General features: G+C 40.0%; 1 protein-coding gene across 1 annotated transcript; it reads right to left on the reverse strand.

Annotated features, from left to right (window-relative positions):
* Window positions 1-342: 342 nt before the first annotated feature.
* LOC140954100 (uncharacterized) lies at window positions 343-13,579 on the reverse strand. Its single transcript, XM_073403502.1, has 14 exons — window positions 13,447-13,579; window positions 11,639-11,723; window positions 9,516-11,226; window positions 8,579-8,675; window positions 7,275-7,450; window positions 6,832-6,883; window positions 6,185-6,269; window positions 5,586-5,654; window positions 4,579-4,653; window positions 4,184-4,252; window positions 3,337-3,456; window positions 3,047-3,148; window positions 2,318-2,409; window positions 343-1,430 (listed from the first exon to the last, which is right to left on the reverse strand). Exons 1-14 carry the CDS (start codon window positions 13,482-13,484, stop codon window positions 1,307-1,309), a joined length of 2,895 nt encoding a protein of 964 aa, XP_073259603.1. The 5' UTR covers window positions 13,485-13,579; the 3' UTR covers window positions 343-1,306.
* Between the last annotated feature and the right edge of the window lies 1 nt (window position 13,580).

Consider the following 13,580-nt stretch of genomic DNA (forward strand, 5'->3'; position numbering starts at 1 on the left):
ACGGTATTTGGTTTGTCAATTACGCGACAAACAAGCGACGCAAACGACTTCGTGTACGCTAGAAACCATGCAAGAGAGAAACCTATGCTCACAGGTGATATATATAGAAACTATTTTGAGGATTGAAGTATTGAGTGCAAGTCACCTCTCTTCTACCCTGGGTACCAGAGGTTTTTTTCTCGCGTGCGACGGGGAGCTTCGTTTTGTCGGCCGCAGGCCGAAACGTGTTCGGCCGAAGGCCGAACTGACACGAGCGGAAACCGCGCATGAAAAGCCTCTGGCACCCAGGGTACCTCTCTTCCCATCCCTGATGGTGCGTAAACAATAGGGCCTGGACACCAATACAGAAAAATATCCATTTTATTTAAATATTAATAACTCAACAGCGACCAATGAAAGTAATATTTGTATATAATGGCGTTAGAAAACCTTACTTATACCGACTCGTGTTGTCTCAACAAGAAAATATATATTTTATTCTTAAACAATTATGCTTTAAGTATTAATTCTATATAAACCTCACCACGTATGCACTTAATATTATATCGGCTGACATTCTTAAAGATATATTCCCTAATCAACCCCCAAACAGACTGAACAAGAGTCTTCACTTGATATTTGTAATCTACCAATCCTTAGCACGGTTTCTTTTTTCACAACACTAAATGTTTTTTTAAGAACTGTAACCCTACAGGTTACGAATTGAATTTTGATATAAAGCAGTTTCTTTTTTTTTCTTTTTCATTTTTTTCTATCCCTTACTCTCTTCGAAGTTGGTCGGGGTGGTACGCACGCGAGCAGCGAGGGTGTCAGCAGCAGTCGCGCGCGTGGCCTTTTTCTTTTTCGAAAAAAAGAAAAAAGGGGACGAACGAAGATCGAGAAAACTGCTCATTGTCTAACTTAAGGTTAAACAAGCCCTTCCCTTATGAAGAGCGAGAAAAGAAAACTTAACCCTCTGGAAAATGATCCCTTGAATGGTTACACTGTAGTTTTTCGTCCAGGAGTCTACTTATCGTACTCTTCAAGGTAGTTCTAACCCAAGAATCCTGCAGTATTACCACTCTTAGAAACCTAATCCTAACAGTGACCAACAAAGAGCAGCTACTGAGCATCACTTTCCCGTGGTATTGCTTATTATACGGTACAAGGCGGTACTAACTTTTGAGTCTGTGGACCCTTACTCAACCGAAGACTACTTCGAAGAAGAATATACGATCAGAAACCCTTAGCACAAAAAAGGTCACACGTTAGCTCTGACGGCTTTTACACAACACAAGCGGTCTATGTAGGACCTATCAGCTGTTAGTTAGCGCTTCTTTCTCTTGCGTTTCTTGGGCTGCTTATTTGATCCTTGGTTTCGTTCTTCCCTAGGCGGGTTAAACTGACCGAAAAATGCACGCATGAAATTTTCAAAATCTTCTTCTTCTGACCTGTAAAAAAGCAGCAAACAAAAACCATTTTACAAGGTAAAATCTGAATAGATGGAGAATAATACAACAAAAAATGGGTAGAATTTGGGGAAGCTTTGAGTTTCATGTTCTTACACAACAAATGAATGCTAGAGACTAACAGAGGGTCACAGTAGCGTCAACAGTCGGCCGTAAAAGAGTAAAAATTTTAGTCGTTAGACGTAAGAAACGAAATTGTTTAATCGTTAGTCGTAATAAGAAGGGGAAAAAAAAAGGTAAGGGCACACACAAGCCAAAGGCCCAAACGGTAGAAGTTTATCCCGGTGTCATTAGCATTAAGCATGCCTAGGAGTATTGCTACTCCCCGCTGGATGGGATGCTAGTCCATCGCAGGGTTACCCCCCAGGCAGTATGTCGCCGGTACCCATTTATTCACCTTGGTGAAGAGGGACAAAGTGGAGTGAAGTTCCTTGTCTAAGGAAACAACGTGACGGGCGAGGCTTGAACCCTGGACCCCCAGGTCCGGAGTTCGAGGTGTTAACCGCTAGGCACCACACGCCTCCTCTAGTCGTAAAAGAAAGTTAACCGTAAAAGATTTTAAGGCCACTAGTCAAGGAGAAAGTTTCAATAGCGCTTGAAAAAAAATGAATGAACTCGTGGCTGATGGACACTATTTCAACCTGTGTTTACCATTTTGAAAAGGCTCTTAGAAGCCTAGACCAAAAAAAACTTTTGACTTTTTCTCAAAACAACTTTTTTGTCCGTCAGATGTCTGTTAACCGTAACGGTGAGACTGAAATTCACCTTTAGCCGTAGAAATGCGAAAAATACTAAACATTAACCGTAAATGCCACCATCCAATTGAAACCCTCTAAAGAGCAATTTACATATAAGATAAACGAACCTACCTTGAGTTAAAGCCGCCAGGAGAGGATTGTCGAGTCTTGAGTTTTAGGTGAACCGTATGAGGATTGGCCTCCAATCGATAATTGCCGAGACCCTGCAAACAACAGATCTTTCCTTAAGCACTTAGTTTTCAGAATTGTTTCAAAAGGAAATTTCGCGTTTGCTTTGATTTCCCGCCACTTTTAACCAATAAGAAACCAACCAATCGTAAATTGCTCGCCCGCGTTTTTTCCCGCGCTAAACGTTTGAAATTCTGATTGGTCCAACGGATTCTTTGCCTCTGTTGTGATTGGCCAGTTCAGAGCAAGAATCGAAGAGAAACTCTAAAACGAGGATGCCGTACCCAGTTGTGTTGTATAACTGTAATTTTTGATTGAACACCATTTAAGAGGACCACAAAAAGAATCCCTCGTTAAAATAACAGGCTCCAAAGAATCATTCCCAGAATGATTACTTGCAGTCATCAGATGGTCAAAATAAGACGTTCCTACTGTCTCGCACCCTAAAACACGCCTTTGGCACTTTTAGGACAATCCAGTGTAGGTATTAAAAATCTGTGCGCCAGAGAATTATCACGCGCGCTTTCCGATTTCGCAAGTTTTTCTCGTGGCTTAAGATGAGTCGGCCTGTGACCGACACCGAAGCTTACCACCGTATTCGAGAAAAGAGCTCTGATACCCAGAGTGCAATGAAGACAAATCTGAGAATTTCTGCTAAGTGTATAGATGTACCTGGCACGCTGCCCAGTCAGTGACATCATAGACTTCACCTTCCATGCAAGCGTAGAAGTGAATCTTATAACCAAGAAAACTGCTTTCCGCCCACAAATCTCCCTGGAAAAAACCAAGACAAAATAATAAAATTAGATTATGACGATCAAGGTCATCAAAATTGAGGAAATGATCGCCAAATTTAAACCAAGCCGATAAGAAACAACTTCTCCTTATCAGCAGTATGAGAAATGAATAGAGCTTGGAAAGGAGAATTTGTTCGTTGATACTGAAACATTGTGATTCCTTACCTCTTTCGCAGCATGTCTTGTGTTACAACGACTGCAATACCGCGCCGTCAGAACAAACCGGTCTGTGCTGTAGCGTCGGTGTTTTCCATCACACTGATTACAGTGTAAATAATTTTGCATCTACGTTAAAAAAGAGAGATATCTGAGACTTGTGTGTATGAAGCATGCGCGTTAGTCATAGCCTGTCACAGCCGTTCAGATTGTGGGACAGTGCAAAGAGATGTGAAAAGGAAAAACACCGAGGGGTGGGGTAGGGAGTTCACGAGCATTCCCTTCTCTCTCCCTCTCCCTCTCCTCTCCCTTATTTTTTTCCCGCTCGCTGACTTCGCGCCATAATCCACTATCTGACCACCTGGAACAGGCTCTATTCGTCACTCCGTTAAGAAATAGGTGTGAGACTATGAGCAGTCCCTCATTTTCCAGGGGTGCACGCTCGCGTATTTTGCTTGCTCGACAATCCCTAGAGAAAAAATTATACTCTGGGAAATCAGTCGACATTTCTTGACACCATCACTGGTTTCATCGCGAAATGACGTCTGAGAAACGAGTGCAAAAATTCCATACTGATGACGTGTTACTACCCAGATCTGGGTAGTACTTCTGATTGGTTGTTCCGCGAGAGAAATTTGCTTCACACTGTAATTATTGCCACTGGAGTTGTCTTCCTTGATCGTTACAAGGATAATTCCCCCATCACCAATTGACTGAAAATCTTTTCACTGGAGGTGCAAAATATTCATACATTTTGGACAAACTTAAGTTTTACGTAATATACTAACTTAACTGTCAGGAACATATTGATCAATCTACACCTGGAAAAGTTGCGTGATCTATCACAGTATCATACCTCTTGCATCTTCTTTCCAAGATCAGCAAAAAATTGTTCAGGACTGGTAGGATGGCCAGAACTTCCCTCCTACAAGGAATATATTACAGTGTTACTAAACTGCACCATGAAAATTACCCGATGTCTCTGTTTTCTGGGGGAATTTGAGCCAGTAGTAAACTCTTTTCCAGCGCTGTATTGGACTGGTATCACATCTGGGGGTGGGGGGAGGGGGGAATTGCTACTTTTGCATTCCCCTTAATCATAGTTTTCAGTTTGTGTTAGGATCACTGTCACGCCCACAAGAAACTGGAAACAATAGTTTTGCAAAATGTTGGAGGGGAAAGAAGGTGTATTATAGGCAGTGCCACAATGGCGAATAGTAAGGGATACTGTTGTTATAAGGTTAAAATCACCTTTCTACTGGCACTTGCCCATTCCTCCTCTCTCCTCTTCCACGCCATTTCTCTGTCATAATCTCTGCGTTTATCCTGTTTTAAACATACATTGTAAATTATTACAAGTGTAATGTTAACAAACAATACGCAGTGAAGTGTATGTAATCACAACTGATGTGTCCATCAAGAAAATCCTATGGTTGTGACTATTCAAATAAAACATCACCAGGCTTTAAATGTTGAAATGTTGGATGGTGCTATCCATCCAACAAATCCACCTTTTGAATAATTGGGTGCAGTACTTTTTCATATAGTGCGATGTAGTTAGTGCACAGTTTTAACTTTTGAGGCATGGATGAAATCCAATAATGTGACTGAAATAAATACACTCCTCTCTTTCACAGTATTTTTATGTAATATTTAATGGAGAAAAGTGTGACGTCACGTTACCATGGCGGCAAATTTTTTTGGAGGACAACAAAAGGGAGCTTAGGCAACAACAACAGCGACGGCAAGAGTTACCATGGTAGCAAAAGTTTTTGGAAGACAACAAAAGGGAACTTAGGCAACAATGACGGTGACGGCAACGAGAATAGCAAAAAAAGCAATAAGGTTTTATCAGTAAAACAACAACACTTTGAACGTGCATCACGCTTTTTTTGCACATTTTTTACCATCGTTGCACGAATGTGACATGAAACTTCCTAATTTCATGCGCCCGCTTTACGGAGTAGGTGAACACAACACAAAAGTTTTTTCTTTTCCTTTTTCTAAACTCAGATATAGTCCTTTTGGATTCAACCCAGAAAATGTCACTAGCATTTGACAAATTAAATGCAATTGAATAAGATCGAGGAAGTTTAAAACAATGCGAATTTACTTTTTTAAGAGAATTTTTGGTTTGTTGTCATCCAAAAATTTTGCTACCATGGTAATGTGATATAACGACTTCTCCTTCCTATTCTTTTGTTCTATTCTAGCAAAACAAAATTAATCTGCATGTAGGTTCTGTTTTGGGCACTTACTGCATCACTAAGAATGTCAAAAGCATTGGCAAGAATCTTGAATGCTTCATCAGCTTGACCATGTGGGTTCTAAGAAAAAAAGTAAGATTAACATTGCTGGTAATCATTAATTTTCATGGTAGTTCTGTTGCATGGTGACATGTTCAAAAGCTGGATAAATTTTGAAAGTAGGAATTTGAAGCATGCAATTCACTGCCATTTAGTTCTTCCTCAGCTTTGAAGCACTGTGACGTAATATTATTATGGTCTGTCACCACCCAGTTGTAGAAAAACAGCAGCAACAGCAACACAACACTTGAGCAAAGGCTTGGCAATCTCAATAACTGGGAAGCATTTCTGATCATCCACAAAGCCACATCATTATTGTGTGCTTGTGTCTTTAGGTTTCATTTTTTTCCATAAGGTCTTAGATTTCTGATCGAGGATCTCCTCAACCTCACATGTCTCCAACCATAATTCTTTCATACCAAAACTTGACTTGTCCAAGAAGAGTTGCTGATGATGTCCTTTCCCAAACTGTGCTTTCAGTCTATCATTTAAAATACATGTAGTAGAATTCTACCACAATAATCAAGACCACTGATGAAAGTGTCCCATACCTTGTCTGGGTGTATTAGTACAGCAAGTTTCCTATATTGTCTTCTAATATCGTCATCTGAAGCATCACTAGGTACTCCAAGGACACTGCAATATTACAAACCACCAATTGGTATAAAATCATTATTTGCACTTTTCAAAGTACCTTATTTATTTTGGCAATGGCAATGAAAGAATGGATGGGAGGGAAAATGGAGGGATGGAAGAATTTAAGTGCATGCAGAGAATAACAGACTCATTAGTCATTGTCATAATTATGTGTAAATGACACAACACAAGTACACGTATAAACAAAAGAAAAAGTTGAGCTTCTCATGAAACTCCTCCTCTCCTGCCATCTTCATGCTGTTGCCTTAATGGCGCCTTATGCTAATCATGCACGTAAACACCATTTTGCTAATGCTTTCATCTACATGTAAACAAGCCACCCTGTATCACCATCACCACACACAACTAAACATAAATAATATTAGTCCCAAATGTTTTTCCCTCATGCACACATGTATTTTCTGTAAAACTAAACAGAATTAAGCTATAACCCAGACACTAGCATTGGAAGGTTGAGGCATGTGGTTAATACAAGTTTCAATGTACACTTAATACAAACTTCATGCACTTCCCCTGAGGCAAATGCTTGTTACACACAAACCTGTATGGGTCACTATCCTTATTTTGTAGCATGTGTGTTATTGCAGCATCCCCTGGATAAAAAATAGTAAAAAGGAAGACACTTTCAGTGATCATAATATGAAAGGCTCTGCTCTTAGAAAAACTGAAGGGAGCATAATCCTCTAAACCTGAGAAATCCAGGGTGCCTAGAGTAGGATTTCTGTTAAAAAAGCTAAGACTGTTTAGTCGACCAAGAGCAAAGGTAAGGCGGCATGGGCTACCATGTGCTGCTAGAGCTTAGCTCTGATTTGCTGTAGGGATTAGTTTTGTATTTGAATACAGCAAAATGAATATTTCACAAAAACCTCCCTCTCTATGTTACATGTATGTAAAAAGTAGTTGTTTAAATGTGCCAGTAGCCAGCACTGATCTTGCCTAATAACAAAGCACATCCCAGGCCCTCACTAATGTACACTCAGTTACCATTCTTGGGTAAGTCATAGGTTGGTCCTTGTGTAGCAGTTGTTTGTTGCGTTCCTCTGCGCCTCCTAAGCCACTCGAACAGAGGTGAGAGTCTGCTCCTCACAGCACCAAACAACCTGTCCACTTTCAAAAAGTGAAACACCTTTCTGACCAGCCATGAAGCAGAATACCAAATACTGAGAAGATAAAATAACAAAGTTTACATGTACATCACTCACTTGTCGATATCCAAGTCACTATTCCTTACAAAATAAGGAACCTTTGATGCTTGATAAAGAGTTGAATTTCAGATTGTCCTTTCTGAACAAGCAGCTCTTACTATAGTTTTCTAATCTTAGTTTACGATTTAGTTACAAGACCCCTAGCTTGCCTGGACCCTTACCATTGGCAGGGGTTTCAATAAAATTTGAAGTAGCCAGCAGATTTGACTCGAGTAACCGACTGTATCAACAGTCCATGTTTTCAAGGGGTGTCTGGGGGCATGCTTCCTCCAAAAATTTTAAAATTGCAAAGCCCTAATAAGCAGTTTCCAGCATTTAGGGGACTAAACTGAGTATAAAAGAGCGTGTTTTCCATTCAAGAAGATTTGGGTTTTAGTCAAATTCTGATTTATTAGCCCACAATTATTAACTCCTGCAAGCAATGAACAAATGATAATTATACTAAGTTCGATACATTTCCGCAAGAACAAATTATATTTTTGTCCATGACATTATTCAAACTAGTTGCTTCTTCTTTGGGGGAAAAAGTAGCCGACTTCTTTGAGAAGTGTAGCTGACACGTTCCGTCAGTCGTCGGTGCTTATTGAAACCCCTGCATTGGCCTAACACAGTAACATCAAAATACAGTCAAACCGTCATATAAGACCACCTCTCGTAAGTGATCACTAAACCAAAACACCAAAATTTTCCAAGTCAAAGTCTTACAGTTGGAACCTCTAGTAAATGACCACCTCCTGTAAGCGACTGTGACCACTTTTTGGGCTTGACGGTTAATCATTTTCCATTGTTTTTGACCTATAGTAAGTGACCACTTGATGCCTTCGCTGATCTCTATTTTTGCTGTGTGCACTATGCTACTTAGAATATACAAAAAGGTTCATGACAACATGGAACTACAGATGTCGTAACTTAGACATTGGATGCAATAAATTATTTTCCACAAAGTAGAGGTGCCTGGACCTCTTCTTGGAAGAGACCCCCCGGGTTTGATTCTTGTAAATGACCACCTCCCGTAAGCGACCACTCAGTCTTTGCATTTTGGGTGGTCACAAGGTTTGACTGTAGGTTGATAGATTTGCTTACCAGAATAGAATAAAGGTGATGATCAAGCAAACCAGAAAGAGGACGTAATAAGCAATCCACTTCGAAACATGGAGACACTTTGATGCCAACTTTAAACCTACATGAAGAAAATTGCCTTTCATAAGCCTCCACAAACCTCACCAAATACATTGAAATAGTTCATTAACCCATTCGCCCCTGAACCGCCCGTAACTGCCCGTGCGGATCCACATCTTTTCTACCCTTTGTGACGTCATCAGTTTTAAAGGTCAAGGACAACTTTGTCCGCTAACTTGTGCAGAGTGAAGAGATCTTTCAAACCATACCAGAACGAGCGCAATTCAGTCAAGGAAACCAGAGAAAGAGGCAAAAAACCATGTAACATTGACCTGAAAATCTCCCTGAAAATCTTGTTCCATTGCCCACCTACCTTTCCTTTCACCTAATCCTAAGATCCTAAAAGCTTTCCTAAAAAGTATTCCCACCCAAATGAAGCCTACTAAATGCCCAGCAAGAGAAAAAAAAAATGAGGCAACAAAAGTGAAAAAAGAGGGGAGGAGAGAAAGAGAAAAGTAAAAGTCAAGACTGCTGTGTCACTTTTAAACCCAAAAACTATGTCGAAATTTTGCTTTCTGCGCATGCCCGAACTTCGCAAGCTGATATTTTGCATCTGGATCAGAAGGCCGCGAAGTGTACGACCTGTAAGGCGGTTTGTGGTAAGTTTTGGCTCTTGATAGCACGACAGTGAGCAGAAAACCACTCGACTAGCTTCAAAACGCGTTTTTCGGCAAAATCTCTGGGAGCGAATGGGTTAAAGAGTGACTGACGACATACACAGTTAACCCAACCAAGTGACCCACACAGGGTTCCCACTTAGCTTTTTATTGAGAGAGCTACTTTGGAAGAGCAGCATACCTAAAATGCAGTATACATTGTACAATCTGCATGCTACAAATACCTCTTTGATAAACAGCTTCAACGAGCCCAGTGCAATAAGCCACTGCTGTAGAGGTTTTTTTTTCTTTCTGTTTCCGATTTGGTTTCTTTATGGTTTCTGGTTCTGGCGCAGGTCTGGAGGTGTCTTCAGCAACTCCTCTTTTGAAGTTAACCTTTGATTTGATGCCTTCTTTTGCTCTTGAATGCTGTCTTTGTGTGTCATCACCATTTGATTTGCCATCCACCTTGTCCTTTGAGTGCTCAGCCTTTGTTGATCCTTTGGTTTTACTTGGGACTTTGTTGTGACTTCTTTGTTTTTGTTTGTCTACAGGTTGGAATTTCTCTTTACCAGATGATTTCTTGTCTGCTTTCATTTGATTGGAATCAAGCGACATTTTCGCCTTCCTGGACTCAGAGCCAGTGTCAGCAGCTGTAACTTTGCAATTATTGACATGTTCCCTTGAATTCCTTCGCTCGCTTTTCAATTCACCTTTTAAACTATGTTGTGCAGTTTCATCAACATTGGGTTTTGGTTTAGCATTGAAAGGTTCATCATTCTTTACAGAGGTTGTTGACACATTTGTATCAAAACTATAAGCTGAAGAAGATTTCTGATTTAACTCAGAACTCCTCTCATCATTTTCAACTTCCTTTGCTGCCTTTCCGGTTTTGACTTTACTGCTTCTGAAGTATTGTCGAAGATTATGATAAAACTCCTGCTGTGAAGACGAAAGCGGATCCTTGGCAGACTGTCTTTGTGAACTACCTTTGCATTGTTTGTTACAAGTACAAGTTTGTCCACTTGGGCTAGAAACACAAACCCCATTAACAAAATGAATTCTGTTTTTTGTCCCGCTTGACGAGAGACTTCCACTTTCTCTTGAGAGTCCACATTTTGAGCAAACATTGCTACCAGAACTACAATCAGGCCTCTCAGTCAAGTGGTCCTTTCCTTTGTAACTCCTACTTTTGTCCTTGTCCATTTCATCAATTTCATCCAAACAATCAGAACTTTCCTGAACTTTGTTGGTGTTCTGGCATAAAGTATCTGTGTCACTACAAGTTTCCTTTTCTCCTATTCCACCACACAAAACCTCGTAGTATTTGTCCCAGTCATCAGTGGCTGATTCACGTGCCATACAAAACTCTTTCATAAATTTTGCATCAAGATTTCCATTACCGTTTGTGCATTCATTTTCAGCACAGTTGCCTTTATTGAACACAAAATCAGCTGATCCGTCAATACAGTGCTCCTGTGTATGTCCCACAGACCTCTCATCTGTATGCCTGCCTTTCTGTGAGTTGTTAGTTGATATAGGAGTATTTTCTTTGTCTTGGTAACTTGGACTCCCTGAGTAAAAGTCGTCACTTACAGGAGGAATTTCAATTTCACTAATACCATCAATTGGACTTCTGGGAGATTTTTTCCTCCTTGAATTTCTTTTCACAAAAGATGCCCAAGGATTCTCAATGCTAGATTGTTCATGACCAACATCATGGCAACTCGAGGACAAAGTTGAGGACCAAGAAGTCTTATTTGGATTATCTTTGGTCTTTCTTGTCTCTGTCTTCCACTCATATGAGGAGATATAATCTTGTCCATCATCCTCGTCCAGTTTTGGTCTTGCGACACTGGCATAGCTAACACCCTGTTGCTCTGAAGGAAAATAGCTCATTTGAAGAATAGCCAGGGATTCTTTGTAGATTTCAGAATCAGGACTGATTCTAATGGCCTGAAAAATAAATCATGGTTAGACGATCAGATAAAGCCCATGGACACAGAAGCAAACTCACATTCCTGCAATCATACATTTTTGCTTTGTTAGTGAAGAGAGGGGAGAGTGAGAATGCTGATGGCTAAAATCCTTCCTCTTTGGGAATTTAGCTGTAAATAACAGCTCACAGATCATGATAAACCCTTTAACCCAAACATGGGTGCATGTAGCCCCTAAAGAAAAAAAAAAGAAAAGTACATGGAGACCAATAAAAAATTGTTTTGAGTAAAAGGTACAGTGTATGTAAGAGAATGCAAATCAGCCTGAATTACTACAGGTACGCTTACCGGTATTTCGTTTCTGGTACAATGTACCTTACCCTGAATATTTTCTATTAATTTTTAATAAGAACTACAGGAATTTCACAAACCTGTTCCAACAATCTAATGGCCTCTGGGATCCTACAACAATCAACCAACAGGAGAGCTTGTTCATAAAACTTTGCTGCTCTTTCACTACAAAGAAGAAGCATCACACTGTTAAAAAATACACTCTCCAAGCTTTTCTGTGGTAATCAGTTCTTTTAAACATCTGCAGGGCTGTCACTACCATTTCAAGTTACAGGGTGCACTGCATATGCAATTAGAAGGTGGTGGTTGAACAGCAAGAAAGTTCTGTTGGTTCAGTCTACTTTTGTGTCCCATGAAAGCATCCGTGAGTTATGCTCAGAGTAGCCAGGAGAAATTCCCAGGCATCCAGCACTTAGAGACAGCCCTGCATGGGGTTTTTGCACTCGTTTCACAAAGAGAGAGTAAATTACAGTCAAACCCGTGTACAACAACCACCCTTAAGAAATGACAACAGCGTGCAAAGAAAGTACTGTCAGATAGCCCGGGGCTAGTGGATTTTGCTATTGGGCTAGTGAATTCTGTTTTTAACTTGCCTGACGTGTAAGTGATGTTTTATGAGGAATTTGAATAACAGAAGAACAAAAAGTTTTTGGGGCTAGTTGAAATGACGTCTGGGCTAGTAAGTGCTAGCTTCAGCCTGCCCAAATGGCAAGCTGTAAAAATGATTTTCTTTGCACCCTGTGACAAGGTGACTGTTATATACAGGGTGACTGCTATATACAGGTAAACTTTGCAGAAAATATAAGGCAACTGAAAATTTTGGGAAGGTGCCGTGACCGTAATATACATGGTGACCGCTATATACAGGGCTGTTTTATACTGGTTTGTATTCACTGGCATGACAAGTTTTCAAGACTTAATTTAACACCCGAAACAACAAAGTTCATGTTACAATAAAGTACACAGAGTGAAGACAGGTTACTGGGGCAATCACAGGTCCCCTTTACTGACACTATCACTCTTAAAAAAAGAAACAAAATTCTCTGACAAGGACACAATTCTACTGTCACAACATTTTACTCAAAATTAATTTTGTCCGCAACTTGCCCACTTGTGTATACAGGCCTTACTGACTCTAGTAAGGGATTATTTTTCACGCATGTTTCCCCCCTAATTACACTGCATAAAGAGGGTACAAAGTGGATAACTATGATGTTGATAAAAATTAAGTGGTATTTCCTCATTTACATGCGACAGATTCTGGAAAAATGGAGAACTTGGCTTAGAGTATATCTTCTAATGAGAGAAAGAAGCTAAATTAAAAACTAAAAAGTAGCTAGAATTAAGTGCATTTCCGTAAGCGGAAATAAAGTGGAAATGCACTGAAACTGAATTCACGGGGAAATGTTTAATTATCTGACTGCAATGCACGGATTTTCTATCTATTAGGTGAGCAATAATAAAGTTGCTAAAATATGCAAGGTACAGATTTGAAGCTACTTCTTTCACTTTCACAAGAAAAGTTTTGATTTACAATAATTTGACTTAATGCAACTTAAATTCAGATCTTAAGGGCATATAATTCTTGTCAAGTACAATTATATATTGTCATCGCATCTACATCAGCAGGGTTTAAAGATCAACAAGGAACAGACATGAGCTCAAGTGTATATAAAAATATTCGTTTGGGGTAAACTAATTCTTAAGAGTGTTTTTTTGGAGACAAGGGTCGTTGTGATAGCCACATAAGGAAACCACCGGAGAAGAAGAAAAACGTGGTGTGCTGTATGTTCAATTCACTTTTTAAGACATGACGAAAACGGCTTCAGCTAGCCACGCATTTCTCACGTCTTCTAGGTCAAAATTACAAGCAAGCGACCTTTAATACCTTTCTGCATCTCGTGAGAGATTTCCTAGAGTTTCCATTGCATGCTAATACAACCGCTTGAAGCAAGTCATCTTGTGCTTGTAGTAAGTTTTCATTTTCGGGTGAAGAACTCAACACGACGACACCGTTTGGTA

This window comes from Porites lutea, chromosome 12, assembly GCF_958299795.1.
Source record: "Porites lutea chromosome 12, jaPorLute2.1, whole genome shotgun sequence".
Lineage (NCBI taxonomy): Eukaryota > Metazoa > Cnidaria > Anthozoa > Scleractinia > Poritidae > Porites > Porites lutea.